General features: G+C 37.9%; 1 protein-coding gene across 3 annotated transcripts in view; it reads right to left on the bottom strand.

Annotated features, from left to right (window-relative positions):
* Positions 1-3,843: 3,843 nt before the first annotated feature.
* The window catches only part of IGF1 (insulin like growth factor 1), an 82,971-nt gene continuing 70,849 nt past the window's right edge, over positions 3,844-15,965 (bottom strand). For all 3 annotated transcript variants that reach the window (XM_054445688.2, XM_054445687.2, XM_054445690.2), the window contains one exon: positions 3,844-10,557. In XM_054445688.2, the coding sequence (XP_054301663.1) occupies positions 10,498-10,557 (60 nt within the window). In that variant the 3' untranslated portion in view covers positions 3,844-10,497. The remainder of the gene's footprint in view (positions 10,558-15,965) is intronic.

Below are 15,965 nucleotides of genomic sequence, written 5' to 3' on the forward strand. Positions count from 1 at the left end.
TCTGTATTAAATTATTCCACTGTACCTTTTACTATAGCAGTGAGGTCTAGAGATACTAGAGGACACTTTTCAATATTAACTATCTAAGAGAATCTACTTGGTGATAGTTGAGAGATGAGGATGTCTCTATTTCCAGTTCATCTTTAAAGCACACTGAGGCAGAAGAAATAAAAAGAAATTTGGCTCTGGGATAGCCTTATTTTTGAGTATTTTAGATCATATAAAGGTGGCTGAATTTGAAACTCTGAACTAAATAGGATGGAGAAGCACAATCCTGGGTCGTGTTTCTTTCTTACTGTTGTCTCCTTCCCTCTCTCCCACCTCTGTTTCCCTTTTAGAGATTTGGGTTTGGGAAAGACAGTTCCATATTCATGGGGTGGAGTGATAGCTTCAGCCATAGCATGTGTATAGGGACATTTCTATGATCCCCATTATCCCCTACATGTCCATTTGAAGGGAGAGACCCTACTCAGGGTTCTTTCTGAAGGAGGTTTGGACCTAAGCAGGAACCACTGAATTAAATAAGTGAGGTGGAGTTAGAAAATTACAGCACAGTTACTCAATTTTTAAATCTCCTCTTAAAAGGGAAACCTCCCTACCAGGCCATGTTTCCTACCTTACTTTAGTTCAAGGTCAAATTTTACTTCTGATGTACTGCTGCAATTGTCTCAAATCCAATTTACATCTGCTCCTGTTTTTAGTGATTGCTTTATTCTTTTACAAGCCATCTCATTCCATCACAGGGTGAAGAAAAGAACATTTAGAAACCAGATGTTGTATTAACTATAACCATTATCCTTTATGGGATCCCAGAGGTTTAATCTCTATCCATAAACAGGTGAGGAAGATACCAGCTTTCAGCTGAGCTTTACACTTAGGATGCTTCACTGAGAAGGGGGCAAAGGCTCTGCCATCCATCTGTCATTATGACTCGGGGAGGCTCATAATGGATGGGTGTAGCCAAGCAGTTTCAACCCTATCAGACTCAAAGCTCTCCTTTTGATAACATATATTTTATGATCTACCCTTTAATGTCCCTAAGTGAAATTCACAGATAATATCAACATACACAATTTTAACAAAAAGCAAAATGATGCCTAAACTGTACATAAAGGAGAAATAAAAGGAAAAGAGTTTGTAATAAAATAACATGCATTACAAGATAGAATGCTTAGGCACAACTCTCCTAGAAAACACACGGAAGTGGTCGGAAGTTTATACTCGTGGAGAATCACGCATGGGACAGCTGCATGTGTGGACTGATGCAGTTGTGGAGTAGAAAGATTCAAACAGCACAATTAGCATTGCCACTGATGATGTGATTTTCTAAAACAGTGAGAAAGACTTGGTAAAGTTCTACCTTTTCTTAATTTGTATGGTAATTGCATCCCTGAAGAAGTCGGTTTATGTTAAAATTGTGCAAAAACACTTCGAGTTTATAAAAATTGGAGTTATATTCCAGACTTAGGTGATTATAAACAGGATTATCTCCTACTTGAAATGTCTGGAGACCTGGTCCATACCCAGTAAATGTCAGAAATGCTCTCCCCAGTCATTGCAACAGTGCCAAATGTCTCCCAAATTATCTAGGACCAGCACCACTCCACCCTTTGGGAATGCCTGTGTGGGCTAAGACCACTTTGGAGGGCAGGGATATGGGAATGTTTGTCTCATGGAACTCTAGGCTCTAAGTCCACAGTTTTTCTCCAGAAGCCCTGATTCAACCATAGCACTTGAGACTACACTAACTTTAATAAGCTGTCAAGAGAAAAATAGTTGGACTGTTGCCAGAGGTCTTGGTAAGATTCTTTATAATCAGCTTCCAGTTTCACTTAGGTGGGAATGGTTTATTCCTGGACTGTATAAGAGCCAATACATAACCTTCTTCATGGAGATATCCTGAGATTGGCTCTATATCCCTGGGTGTTACCTGCATAGTGTGAAGCACTATCCAGAACTGAGGTGCACACGTGGAAGAATGGCAGTGGGGAATGACACATTATTAGATACATTGGTTACCGTGCAGAAATGCTTCTTTATCCAGATAAAATCATACTCAATAATAGGTCATCACTCAACGGTGCCATTAGCCATGTGTCGGCCTGTAGCGTGTAAAGCCAATTTTGAACAAGAAAGTATCAGTCAGTATTCTGAGCTGTCCTCATGCCTAGATTGGGTGTAAGTGGTGGAGTAGTAAAAGCAAATGTCTTCAGACCCAGATTTGATGTCCTCAGACCCAGATTCAAGCCTTCTCTGCTGGTCTGTGACCTTCAGTAAACTAAGTAATGTCTTTGAGCCTCCATTTCCTTATCAGTCAGTGTTTACAATAGTGCCTGATGCATAGGCTTGTTGGAAGGATGAGTGAGATAATATAGGTAAACCACTTGGCATAATGACTGACTCACAGTAAGTGCTCAGTAAATATTAACCACCATTATTGTTGGAGTGGTGGTAATTATCTCCAATAAAGATCTTACAGAAGAAAAAGATGTTCTTTTAAAAAAAGAGGCTGTTATTTGATGTAGATGACCTAGAAGGAAGATAGAATTCCTCTTAGGGATAGGATTGGTTTTTCCTTGAGGAAAGAACACCTTTTGTACATATTCAGTAATAAAAGGTGAGCCAGCCGTGCCCCCACCCCCACCACCGGCAAAGCTGGGATGGGGGAAGATTGCCCTGCATAAGAATACAATATAATTTTCTTATAAGTTCTTTCCAAAGGAGGGGATAAAGGGTTCGATAGAAAGTGGTTCCTGGGAGAGTTTGCAGAAGGGTGGAAAAGATCTTGCTAACATGACAGGAGGCACATGAGCCACCAGAAATTCCTTGGATTCATAGTAATAGTGATGTTTGCCATTGAAATGGAAGATATTTTCTGTCCTGTACTTAACTCATCCCCTTTTCATTGTCTACAAAATCTTTAGTGAAAGGCTGTGGCTAGATCACCCTAGTGTGAATGAAAGGAGAGAGGGATTGTCTGGAGTGGAGCGGGGAGAGAAGTAATACAGAACACCATGACTATAGGAGGCAAAATGCTGAGAGCATGAACAAGACATTTGGAGGAAGAAGGGGCCCGCACAATGTTAGTCCCAGGGAGATTCTTGGACATTTTGAGGGAGCAAAGGTGGGAATGAACGTGAGATGGGACACCAATGGCACGTGAGAAAATATTAAAGAAAACTTTACTATAATTTCCTTAAAACTAAGTACAAAACTTGTGAGACTTTTTTATATTTGGGTAACTTTCCAAATAGTTAATGAATTTTTAAAAAATGAAATGAGATGCTTTTAAACAAGAGGGAGATTACCAATCTTTATACCTTGTACTTCTATAAATGCTGTTGTGAGTTTGATATTCACAGTATCTATTCAGTAAAAAATTGGAACGATTTATTGAAACAAAAACTCAATGCTGAGAGGTCATATTCTTATAAATCTCTTGGTATGGGAATGTATTAGATGCCATTTATATATTATGTGCCTTATTTGATATGTTTGAACCTTCTGGCAATAGAATATTTTCCCAACCACTTTGTGTCAGGGATTATAAGTCACTGTTGGGTGACAGTGAGGGGATTTTACGTACAACTGCTTTATTGTTAATGCATATATCATACAATTCATACATCTCTTACATAGCTTTTGCAAGTCTTTTGAAACATATTTACTTTTAAATAGAATCTGTAAATTCTATGAGATATCTTCATTTTTGTGTGTGATTAGTTTTATTTTTCTGGGTATGTTTTCATGTTTATTTGTTGTAATGACCTTAATAAAAATGCGATATAACAGTAGAATTCTTAAGGAATGACACATTACACCAACATTATCCAAAAGAACTAATTAATCAAACATGACTAATTTTAATGTAATTACTAAAGAAAGATATACCATTTTATTATGACACTCTAGCCATACATTTTCAAAATATGCTTATTAAACAGTAAATGTAAGATAATGATTCAATTAGTTACATTTTTAGAAGTCATTAGGATTGATATTCCTCTGCCATAAGTGAATTGAATAATAATTTCAAATACAATCAGAATTAATTTAATAAAAAATATGCTTTTCAACTAAGACAGATGTAACGAATGGCCAGTCATTATTTTCTGGTTTCAAAGTAGCAGGGGAAATTAATTCAGTGTCTGTAAGTTTATTTATCACACTTGGCCTATAAGTGTGATAAAAATACATGAGGCAAAATACATGATGTAATCCCAATTCTCATAGTTCATTAACTCTTTTACCAAAAAGAGATCTGACATGGTATTTGGGGCCTTTATGTAAACTGAATATAAGCTGCGTGATATTTGAAAGGTTTTGATATTTTGAATAGACATTTTCATGATACATAGATGCAGATAAAAGATGTAAGTAGACAGCTTGAGGTTTCAGAGTCCCTCCTGCAGTGTGTTTAGCAGCGGGTACAAGATAAATATCCAAACAAAATCAGATTAAGGGATTAACAGAAGTGACTTTGCTATTAGTTGGTGAGTGGGGTCAATGGGTGGCTTGAAAGGGATTTTAGAGCTCTGTTTTTATTTTTCCTACTTTACATCAGTGCATTTTGGGCAAAATAAAATGAGTAATGTTTACTTTTAGGCCTCAGTAATATAAAAAAAGGCAGATTCTAAGGATTGTGGAAGGTCATGTTTTTGAAAGTGACAGGTAATTCAGCTCAGGTTATTAGGAGAAACTCTATCTCCATCTTAACTCATATTTCAGTTGAGCAGTAACATTTGGTTTTGTGTCCTCTCTTTTTTTTTTTTTTAATTTTAAAAAAGCTTGCATTTTTTTCCCCTTGAAAGACCCTATCAAAGATAGTTGAAGAATGAGGAGAGAAGGACCGTGTTTAAGATCAATGTAATCATACATTAAGAGGGAACACATGGGCAGGGTGTGGTGGCTCACGCCTGTAATCCCAGCACTTTAGGAGGCTGAGGCGGGCAAATCACAAGGTCAGGAGTTTGAGACCAACCTGGCCAACATGGTGAAACCCTGTCTCTACTAAAAATCCAAAAAATTAGCCAGGCATAGTGGTGGGTGCCTGTAATCCCAGCTACTCGGGAGGCTGAAGCAGGAGACTCGCTTAAACCCGGGAGGCAGAGGTTGCAGTGAGCCGAGATCGTACCACTGCACTCCAGCCTGGGGACAGTGCGAGACCCCATCTCACAAAAAGAAAAAAAAAAAAAAGAGGGAACACGTGAAATATACGTTTTCAATGAGGTTCCTTTAATTCTAGAGTTTCAGCTTGGTCAGCCCTCTATAAAATTCTGAGGCAGATACTAAAATAATAAAGACTGGGTTGGGATGGGGGCAGAATAAAGACAGCTTCAAAAATCCCCTGGGCCTCTGTCTTATCTGTGAGAGGTTTCTTTAAAAAACAAAAGCATTGTTCCAGATAGGAATTGGTTATTTAAATTGATATCTTTATCCTGTACCATATGCACTTAAAGCTTCTGACAGTCTTCTTTCTTTTTTAAATAGAAATTACACAAAAAAGATATCTATGTATCACTTTCTAATACCTAACAGGAAGGTCTTATAAAATATTAAAATAGCAATAAGCAAATATATACTACAGGATTAAACACTAGCATTGAAAACAAAACAAAATCCAAAACCAAGAATCAACAACATTTTCCTTTTGTTGTTGCCCCCCTACAAGATCTGGACTTTATGGTCTTTGCAAGGGAGGGGCATAAAATTCTTCTATTTTAAAATAAATGATGCCATTGCATAAATCAGATTTATCTGTTGAAAATATTGGTGGAAAGTCCATGTGATTTGTATGGAAAGATTCTTTCTTATGAGGAGAGCCAAACAGGTTCTGCTCTAATAAATTAGCACAATCTTTTAAGATTAAAAATAGCAAAATATTTTAAATAGTCTGATTATAGCTTCAACAAGTCAAACATACATTTCTATCTAGCCTATGGTTTTAAAGAGTCTATGTGGGTTTAACTTATTATTCCTCATTCCGATATAAAAAAAGAAGAAAAGAACCAAGTCATTTTGAACATTAAGAAATTCATAAAGACTGTATAAAGTAAAAAAAAAAAACCAAAAACAAAACAAAAACAAGAAACAAAAAATCTTCACAGATTGTTAGCCATCTCTTTCAACGATTTCTCATAAATTCTTTCTTTATCAGTAGATAACCCCCATCTCATAAGGAAATACTTTCCAACATTTCCCAAATGAGATCAGTGATTGCTTTTCATGAGAGCTACTGCTCTTTGAGATGTCTGGGTGAAGGGAGAATATCTTCTATAAACCAGTAAATGCCAAAGAATACCCAAGGGGGATTTGGCAGAAGCTATTTTTTGCAGGTAAATCTATGTATTTTTTCTCTTTGTTCTTATTTTCTCCACTTGCTGAATATCTGTTTTAGAGCAAAGAGCACAAAAATCAATAAGGAACTTACTTATCTTTTAAATTCTCCTATTTGCCTATAAGATCTTTTTTCCTGCATTTATTCTCCATGCTCTTGATCAAGTTCAGAAGATTGGATAATATATTGCTAATTTTGCTAAGTTTGAGAGCCAACAAAACAATGGAGCCTTCTAACTTTAAAAAATTTCCATCTCCTGCCCCTGCACCCCCAAATTCACAATTTGGTGAACAGTAAGTACACTACTTGTGAGTGATAAAAAGTTGAAAGGTGGTGGTGGCTAGATAGACCTAATGCTATTTTATTAAGCCATCTATCTATAGAATTGTTGTTTTTATACTTTAAAAAAATATGTCTATGCTTTCTTTTTTTTCTTTTTTTCTTTTTTTTTAGTCAAGTACTTTCTTAAAGAAACAATAGCACCACATTGGCATAGCTGGCCAAACAATAAATGGGAAAGCAAAATGTGCTACATCTTTTATTCTAAGCCTTCTCCCAAGTGCATAAAATAGTAACAGAAACCCTGGAGCCACAGAGCATGAGATGGTTTAATCTACGCAAACATTGACGTTCCAAGGAGAGGAAGGATTCTTAAGGGAGGACAGGCTTTTTGTTTGTTTGTTTGTTTTTTAATAAAATTTTCAAGGAAGTGATTTCTTTTCAGCATTCCATTGGATCCTTAGGGTGAATGTGTGTGTGTGTGTGTGTGTGTGTGTGTGTGTGTGTGTGTGTCTGTGTATGTAGGGTGGGTGTTAAGAGATTTTCATATCACTAGAAGAGTGGATTCTGATGGAGAGCTGCATTAACTTTTTCAGGGGAACTGCATCATCTTAAAAAGTTCAAATAATACTTTAATATTATTTGGGGAAGAGAGAACAGAAATTTGACCTAAGTATCGAGTATGGTCAATTAAATTGGAAATAAGCCTATGAGTTGAAAGCTCATTCTTACCGATGTTTACCATTCTTTTACAAATATCTTGAAATTGCCTCATTCAAGAATTGTAAAGCAATCTAATTCTGAAGCAAAGCTTGTAAAGTTTTGGGTTGTGACATTTTGGTTGCTCCTTTCTATGAAAGCCGAGTCATTCTGCTGTAGTATATAGTAATCAACTGACTTCCACGGTTTGCATCAATTTGTTTTCTAGTTTTAATTCATTAAAAAATAAAATAGTGAATTGGTATAATGAGTTATTTTCAATTTATTTATGATCCTGTTGGAGAGGATTATGTGTTGGAAAAAGTTAAGAAAGATAATATGGCAATGCATCTTTCAGCTTTCCTCCTTGGGGGATTTTTGACTGTGGATAGAATTAAGTGAAGGAAATAAGTCATAGACACTCTTAGAATTATCACATCTAACTATGACAGAAAACACGTAAGTCTGCAGAAGACTGCCTATAAAGTTTTGTTGAGAGGGAATAATTTTAAAAGGTACACACTGGGGACAAGAAATAAAAAGAAGTGCCATCTTGGGAAGAGGAGTCCAGTATCTCATTCCACAGAACCTGTATGTCTGGAAAACAGGCAGAGGGCAAAAATGATGTATAGTTTCTTTTACATCGGTCCATAGTGATTAGAACATTGCTAAGCATGCTTGAGGTGCTCAATTCAAATAATGTTGGACTGAGAGTTAAAATACTTGTTGACTGAACAGGATTGCTGGCTCCACTAAATGGGGCCTTCTTTTTGCATATATTCAGAGATCCAGGGAGTCTTTTTTTTTTTTTTTCCTGGCCTCTGATCCTTGAGGTGACCCAGTGGGAGAAAAACTGAAGATGTTATTTTTGTTTTTCATATAGACTCTCCAAGAATGTAAAATATAGAATTTGCATGAAATAATCAAGCCTCGGTACTTTTAACCAAAAAGTTCTAAGGTGAATAAAAAGATCTGAATGCTGGATAATTCATTGTTCTAATGAGAAAATCTTGATCTACAGATGGGGATCATTTTCTAGGCTATAATGGACTAGTACACTAACCAGTGGACTTTCTTGATACCAATTTTCAGTTGAATGGATAAAACACATTCACAGAGAGCTAGGGGCTACCCTTCTGAGCAGGCATGGGAAATTTCTTGTTTTGATGGAAGTTTTTGCCTTTCAACTGGAAACTCTAGTCAAGCATATTTTAACAAACTTTTAAACAAATGCATATACAGCTAAGAATAAGAGTAAAGTTTGTTAAAGAAGATAACTTTGTGACTTTTTATTAGATATTATTTTAATATTTCAAATTTTGGATCACTTTCCTTATATTGCCTAGAAAAGAAGGAATCATTGTGTTTTTCAAAATGAATAGAATATTATTTATAGTATTAAACGAGTTTTTACTAGGTATGTAGTAACTGCATAGAAGAGTCAGTGAGTGCTAACAAATAGAGTAATTAATTCCCCTTTCACTGGTAGAAATCTCTTTGTTTTTCTCCTTTTTCTTTTCCTTTCTCTCTTTTCACTTATCTTTGTATTCATAAAACCAAATGCAGAATTCAAAATCAAATTGAAAATCAAATGCTTCCCACACATTTTGAAAAGTGTTTTAAAAGAGATTGAGCTGTTAGCTTTTAACAACTAGTTGGCCAGTTATTTGGATAGCTTCACTAACAAGAACTGAGATGTCAGGAGCATTCAATTCACCAATCTCTAGCTATGCTATGAATGGGTTATTTATAGAATTCCTTGCATCTCAGCAACTCAAGTGCCCTGATGTTGCACCCTTACAGCAACCCAGGGTAAAAAAAATCTGAATCTTTATCTTTTTAAACCTTATACCACCCCTTTGAGGTAGGTAGATGACATATTGCCCCCATTTTGCAGATGAGGAAACTGAGGCACAGAGAGGTGAAGTGACTTGCCCAAGGTCACACAGTGGTGAGTCCATGACACAGCTGGCAGATGTTTATTTCTTCAGTGAGAAAAAGAAACCAGGACTGCTAAAATTCCTAGCCTTCTGCTTTTTCCATTCCACAGTTTCCTCTCTGGACTCGCCAGTCCAATTTGCATCAGTGGACTTTTGTGTCTGAAGTTCCTCTTGGAAGGCATAACTGGGGGGACTTTGCCTTCTTTCCCAAATGGATGGCGTTTTCAGTACCCTTCCCCTTGTGTCATCTTTGGCTCCAGGCTTCCCCTATTGTTTTGCTTTCACCTATTACCGTTTTGGCCAGACTCTTTCATATAACAAACTACAAAATAGCACCATTATACTAAAAAACAGAGTTTTACATACTGTTTGATATATCCTGTATAATTGATATGCTAAATTTACATAGTGCTCTATATGGAAAAAATAAAAAGAAGAAAGTTACTAATTAGGTTGCACATTAACTCATCATTTGAAGGAACTCTTTTGAGTTGAAGAAACTTTCTATGTTTAAAACATATGCCTAAAAATGATTGGCCTCAAAGTTGCAACTATTTGCATTATTCTTTTTTGTAAGCATGATGTGGAAAAATAAAGCTTTGTGTCTAAAATAAAATGCATCCAACTTATATTTGGTACAAATGCCACAGATGGAATCTTGTGGGTTAGAATTGGTGTGCTTCTTGACGACTTGCTGCTGCTTTTGAGGAGGCCAAATTCGGCAAATATAAAGGTTATGAAGGGAGGTGGTGGGTATAGACTAACAAGATTATCAGACACTGTAAAACAAACAGCCCGTGTTGTGTAGAAAGAAGTGCAAATAAGGAAACAATTCATAAACCACTTAGACAAGGTTGCTGAATGAATGGCTCCAGCAGCCAAGATTCAGAGAGGAATTTAGTGCAACTGGATCTATACAACACCCATGCATTTGTGGCTCTTGAGAGGCAGGGACTAAGATATATATATATATATATATTTTTTTTTTTTCTTTTCTATAGAACATTATTGATAAAGGATCAACAGCAATCTACCAACTCCAGGACCATTTTTGCAAGGTGCAAATCACTCCTAAAGACAATGTTGGAATGTTTACTTGTGTATTTCATTGGGGGAAACGCCCATCTTTTAAACGTTATCAAACTTATTTTTTGGTAGATGTTCCAAAGTTTAACAGGTAACTCGTGCAGAGCAAAGGATCCTGCGGTGGCATGTCACTCTTCACTCCTCAGGAGGATCTTCCTACATTCTGTAGTTCTTGTTTCCTGCACTCCCTCTACTTGTGTTCTTCAAATGTACTTCCTATAAATAAAGGAGAAAAAGTGACATTAACTTGATGAAGTTTTATGTAGCCATCTATTTCTAACATTGGGTCTCAACCTTCCATATCTTACACCTTACCAGTTGAGCTAATAGAAAGCTTGAACCTTGGTTTTCCTGAGAAGGGCGTGTATAGGTGGATAGGCCCTTAGTACTTTTGCCAAACCTCACTCAGGCATCTTCTATGTGCCCCTGGTGGCGTGAATACCACAGACAGCTTTGTAATCAAACAAAGATGAGATTTGATTCATCTGCTTCTATCACAGATTCATTGATTGAAAGGAGATCCTGAAAAATCCAGCCTTCTGGCCTCTAGATCCTTTCCTAGTAAGAAAAAAAATCAATCACATTCTGGGTTCATCCTCTGTTGTTTTATTGCAGTTTGTTCTGTTTTAATTTTTGTAAAAAAGAGATATTTATTTTTCATTGTTTTTCTTGTTTTCCTCTAGAGCAAGGCAGAGTTTTAGAAATTGAAGATTAGGAAATCTTATAATTAATTTTGAGTCTGTAAAATCATAGACATACTGGGCTGAACTCAACTCGTAGCTCTTCTATTTTCTAGCTATGTAAACTTGTATGAGTGGCAATCTCTTGTTTTTCAGTTTCTTCATCTATAAACTAGGGTAACAATAATATCTACCTTATAGGATCAAAGATTAAATAATTAATATATATAAAAGTACTTACAATAGACCTGGCATATGGTAAGCACTACATAAGTATTAGCTGCTATTATCATTATTAACTCATTTTTCCTCTTCTTAGTATTGTCATCTTTATTGGAAAGTAACCATGCCAAGACTAAAAGTCCTGGGTTCCTAGTTTGGTGTTGCCATTCACTCATCAACAAGCAATGATATTATCTTAAGGATACTGAGGGTTTTTTTTTTTTTTTTTTGGACAGGTTCTGTCTCTGTTGCCCAGGCTAGAGTGCAGTGGTGCCATCTCAGCTCACTGCAACCTCTGCCTCCCAGGCTTACACAATCCTCCTGCCTCAGCCTCCTAAGTAGCTGGGACCACAGGCACATGCCACCATGCCTTGACAATTTTTTTTTTTTTTTTTTTTTTTTTTGTAGAGACGGGGTTTTGCTATATTGCCCAGGCTGGTCTTCAACTAGTGGGCTCAGGTGATCCACCCGGCCTTGGTCTCCCAAAGTGCTGGCATTCCAGGCATGAGCCACTGCACCCGGCCTGGATATTGAGTTTTGTTTAGAATAGAAGCCCTGTGAGAGCAGAGATGTGTCTGTCTGTTTACTGTTATAGTCCCAGTGTCTAGAACAGTGTGCAGATTATTGCAGGTGCTCAATAAATATCTGTAAAATGAGTGAAATGAAGGAATGAGTGTGAGGGACCCCCTTGTGATGTGCAGAACTAAGTCATTATATTATAATACTTTTCCTACAGTTATTACTTTATCCTTGAATGTATTTAAATTGCAAAGTATGTAGACAGGAGTTTTGAAATAAAATCAAGGAGGAACTGGCATTTATATGCATAAACCTGAGGTACTCCTTTTTTTGGTTTTACCTCTAGCCAGAGAGCCCTCTACGGAAGGATGTAATGGATAATTATTGTTATAGAGTGAGGTTCATAACCAAAAACAAAAGTTCTCTCCATGAGACCTGGAATCTGTAAACTGTCTTCTGGCTAAGATAATGAACACCCACACAGTGACAATATTGTGAAGAGCTAAAGCACATTTGAGATTACGCAGACCTGAGACCTGGAGAAGGTGAGAGGTTTTAATATGAAGGCTGGGGAAAAAGATCAACTGCCACCCCTTGGGAATAATACCTATTGGCCAAGGCCTATAGGGATCTGGCAGTTTTTCTTACACATGTTTTCCAGTTCTACTTGGAACATTAGAGTTATCACCAAGTCCTTCATGAAAGGTAGCTAGCGTTTTATGAGTCGATGGTCAACATCTTGTACTGACTGAGTAGAAGGAAGATGGCATCATTGTGTAAAAACATTCATTAAAATAGCTCAGTGACCACTGCAAAAAGGAAAAAAAGATGGTAGAAAGAAACTGGGCATTTGTATAGAATAACTTGAAATGCGTTTGTTTTAAATCCTGGCACTTTCCCTCAAATATCACAAAAGACCACTTAAGATACATTTGCAAAGTAAGATACATTTACAAAGCATCTACTGCTAAGTTCCCGGTAAACTTGTGTTCTTTTTTTTTTTTTTTTTTGAGATGGAGTCTCGCTCTGTCACCCAGGCTGGAGTGCAGTGGCGCATTCTCAGCTCACTGCAACTTCTGCCTCCCGGGTTCAAGTGATTCTCCTGCCTCAGCCTCCCTAGTAGCTGGGATTACAGGCGCCTGCCACCACGCACGGCTAATTTTTGTACTTTTTAGTAGAGATGGGGTTTCACCATATTGGCCAGGTTGGTCTCGAACTTCTGACCTTGTGATCCACCCACCTTGGCCTCCCAAAGTGCTGGTATTACAGGCGTGAGCTAAACGTGTGTTCTTAATCTTACATTGGGTTCTGCTTTCTTTCTTTCTTTTTTTTTTTGAGTTGGAGTCTCACTCTGTCACCCAAGCTGGAGTGCAGTGGTGTAATCTAGGCTCACTGCAACCTTTTCCTCCCAGTTCAAGTGATTCTCATGCCTCAGCCTCCCAAGTAGCTGGGATTACAGGCACACACCATCATTCCCAGCTAATTTTTTGTATTTTTAGTAGAGATAGGGTTTCGCCATGTTGGCCAGGCTGGTCTTGAACTCCTGACCTCAGGTGATCTGCCTGCCTCAGCCTCCTGAAGTGCTGGGATTACAGGCGTGAGCCACCATGCCTGGCCGTGTTCTGCTTTCTTATAGGAGTTCTCTAGAAAAATGAGAGAAGGACACGTGGGGCCACAGAATAGCATCACTAATGTTCCCAAACTCCTTGAAATGTTTTTGTTCAATTCTCAATCAACACTGTTGATGGTCTGTAGCTCATCAAACCCCTAAAATAGATATTATTAAGGATGCCATCTCTCTGCCTAACTACTAACCAAATTAATTAACAGGCGGAGAAACACACTAATTTGAATTTTACCTTTTGTTTTTCTGTTTAAGAGGCATACCAGCTCAAAATAAGAAGATCTTTAAATATCTGCAATGCCCAAACTAAGAAAATATTCAGGAATGAAATGGGAACAAATTAAAAGAAAGCCTCATAAAGCGTTTAATCTCCATTCTTCCTCTCAAGCCAAATTAATCCCAGATTTCTACAAGAAAACATTAAGGTACCATCTATGCTTCACTCTTTAAATTAGCAGGGGGCTATAGCAAAAAGAATTGAGGTTAGATTGGCCAACCACATACATCCTACTTTTTGTCTCCAATAGAAAGATTCTTTTTCTTTTCTCTCAAAGCACAAGGTATAAAGTGTAAAGTCTGAGCGGAGGGATCCCCTGGTCTGTTTCTTCTGGGTCTGTCTCAGCATCACAGCAAAGCCATGGGCTGAAACTCACTTGAGTGAAGCAGATGCTGTGCCAAGTAGCATGATTCCCATGTACACACGTGCACGGTGGAGGCCATTCAAGCCAGCTGGGATATCGTCTGGTTTGCATTTGGCTGTCTTCCCAGGCTGTCACATGTGACTTCTTTGTTGCAGACAATGACAGTGACAAAACAAAAGCACTCAGGGACTAGGTCTCAGTTGCATCTGTTGCTTTGCTCATTGTCTTAACTTAGTTATGCCGGCCACCCTTGACAATGGGCGGCAAGCGGAGGCATGTTAGAAGCAGCCGTCATCAGAGCTGGCACCGACCTTCAGTGCACTTCTTGAAGGGTTATGAAACTGTCCCACATTCAGTCAGGCAAAAACTTTTCACTTCAGCAGCTTGTCCAATACAAACCAGCTGAAACTGTTTCTAGTATGCAACTAGACAGATTTTTAAAAGGAAAACAGTCGTGAGTAAATACTGTTTCCTACTGACACCAATGAAGGTAAGACTATTAAGAAAACATTGATCCTCCAGCTCACTGGGGTTGGTTAAAGAAGTTTACCCTTCAGAAGGAAAGGTTAACCAACACATTAGGAAATAAGTTTGCAGAGGGTTTAATTTGTGATATATGTGATTACCCATTATGGACAGACACACATATTTAGGGTGCTAGAAAAGGCCCTGAAGAGGCCATTCACCTTCTCTCATTATCTCTTGATTCTTATCCTAGCTCCAAGCTTTCCTTTGCAAAGCTATCCACAGACTTTTCAATTAAGATTACTGTGCCAGGTGTGGTGGCTCACACCTGTAATCCCAGCACTTTGGGAGGCCGAGGTGGGCAGATCACTTGAGGTCAGGAGCTGGAGACCAGCCTGGCCAACATGGTGAAACCCCGTCTCTACTAAAAATACAAAAAATTAGCCTGGTGTGGTGGTGTGTGCCTGTAGTTTCAGCTACTCAGGAGGCTGAGGCAGGCGAATTGCTTGAACCCAGGAGGCCGAGGTTGCAGTGAGCTGAGATTGTGCCACTGCATTCCAGCCTTGGCGACAGAGTGAAACTCTGTCTCCAAAAAAAAACATCACTGAGGACTAATAACAATGGGAATAATAATAATCTTGCTTAACATTTGCAAAGGCTTTACAGTTTACAAAATAATATCACTGAATCCTTACAATCACCACATGAGGTGGTGCGGTGTTATTCCTGTCAGTCCCACGTACAAGCCGAAGCTCGCTAACATTTAGTAATGTGCTTGAGGTCACAGAGGAACAAACTGATAGACAAAGGGCTAAAATAATAACAGTTCCCATTACTTGAACATTTGTTATTGCTGGGGATTGTAGTATGTATGTAAATTGCATATATTTTCTTGTTTCCTATACTTCTTTCAGGGATAAGTACTACTGTCTTGACTGTTTTATCTTTAAGAAATCTGAAACTTAGGATAAACAACTTGCCTAATTTCTTATGATGGAGATGTAATAGTGATTGGAATTTGGACCTATTCCTTCTGATTCTGGAGCTCACCAGTTAACCACTCTGCTAAACTGCCTCCCCAAGAGGTAAAAAATATCTAGCACTTTCAAGTCCAAATCACTTTCCAATAGCAATAGTTGATAATATCATGAGCTGCCCATGCTCCCAGATGGGGGTAGATGCTGGTTTAGAGGGCAAGGCTGTGCCATGGGACAGAAGACTCAATGAGGAGGATGAGTATTACCACAAGCTGGGACCCATTTGTAATGGTATTTATAGAAGTCTAGGAGCACAGTATTCAATTAGCAAAAGCAAACTCCCTAGATATTATAACCCCCTTTTTTTCCTCCCCACCTATCTTTATGAGATTTTGCCTGAGAGATAGAATCTAAAAGGATAAAAATAGGCTCTTTAAACTTCAGGGAGGAAGCAGTGATGGTTTCAATAGACTATGTTTCCATCTCCACCCACTCC

The sequence above is a fragment of the Pongo pygmaeus genome, chromosome 10 (genome assembly GCF_028885625.2).
Source record: "Pongo pygmaeus isolate AG05252 chromosome 10, NHGRI_mPonPyg2-v2.0_pri, whole genome shotgun sequence".
NCBI classification, from domain to species: domain Eukaryota; kingdom Metazoa; phylum Chordata; class Mammalia; order Primates; family Hominidae; genus Pongo; species Pongo pygmaeus.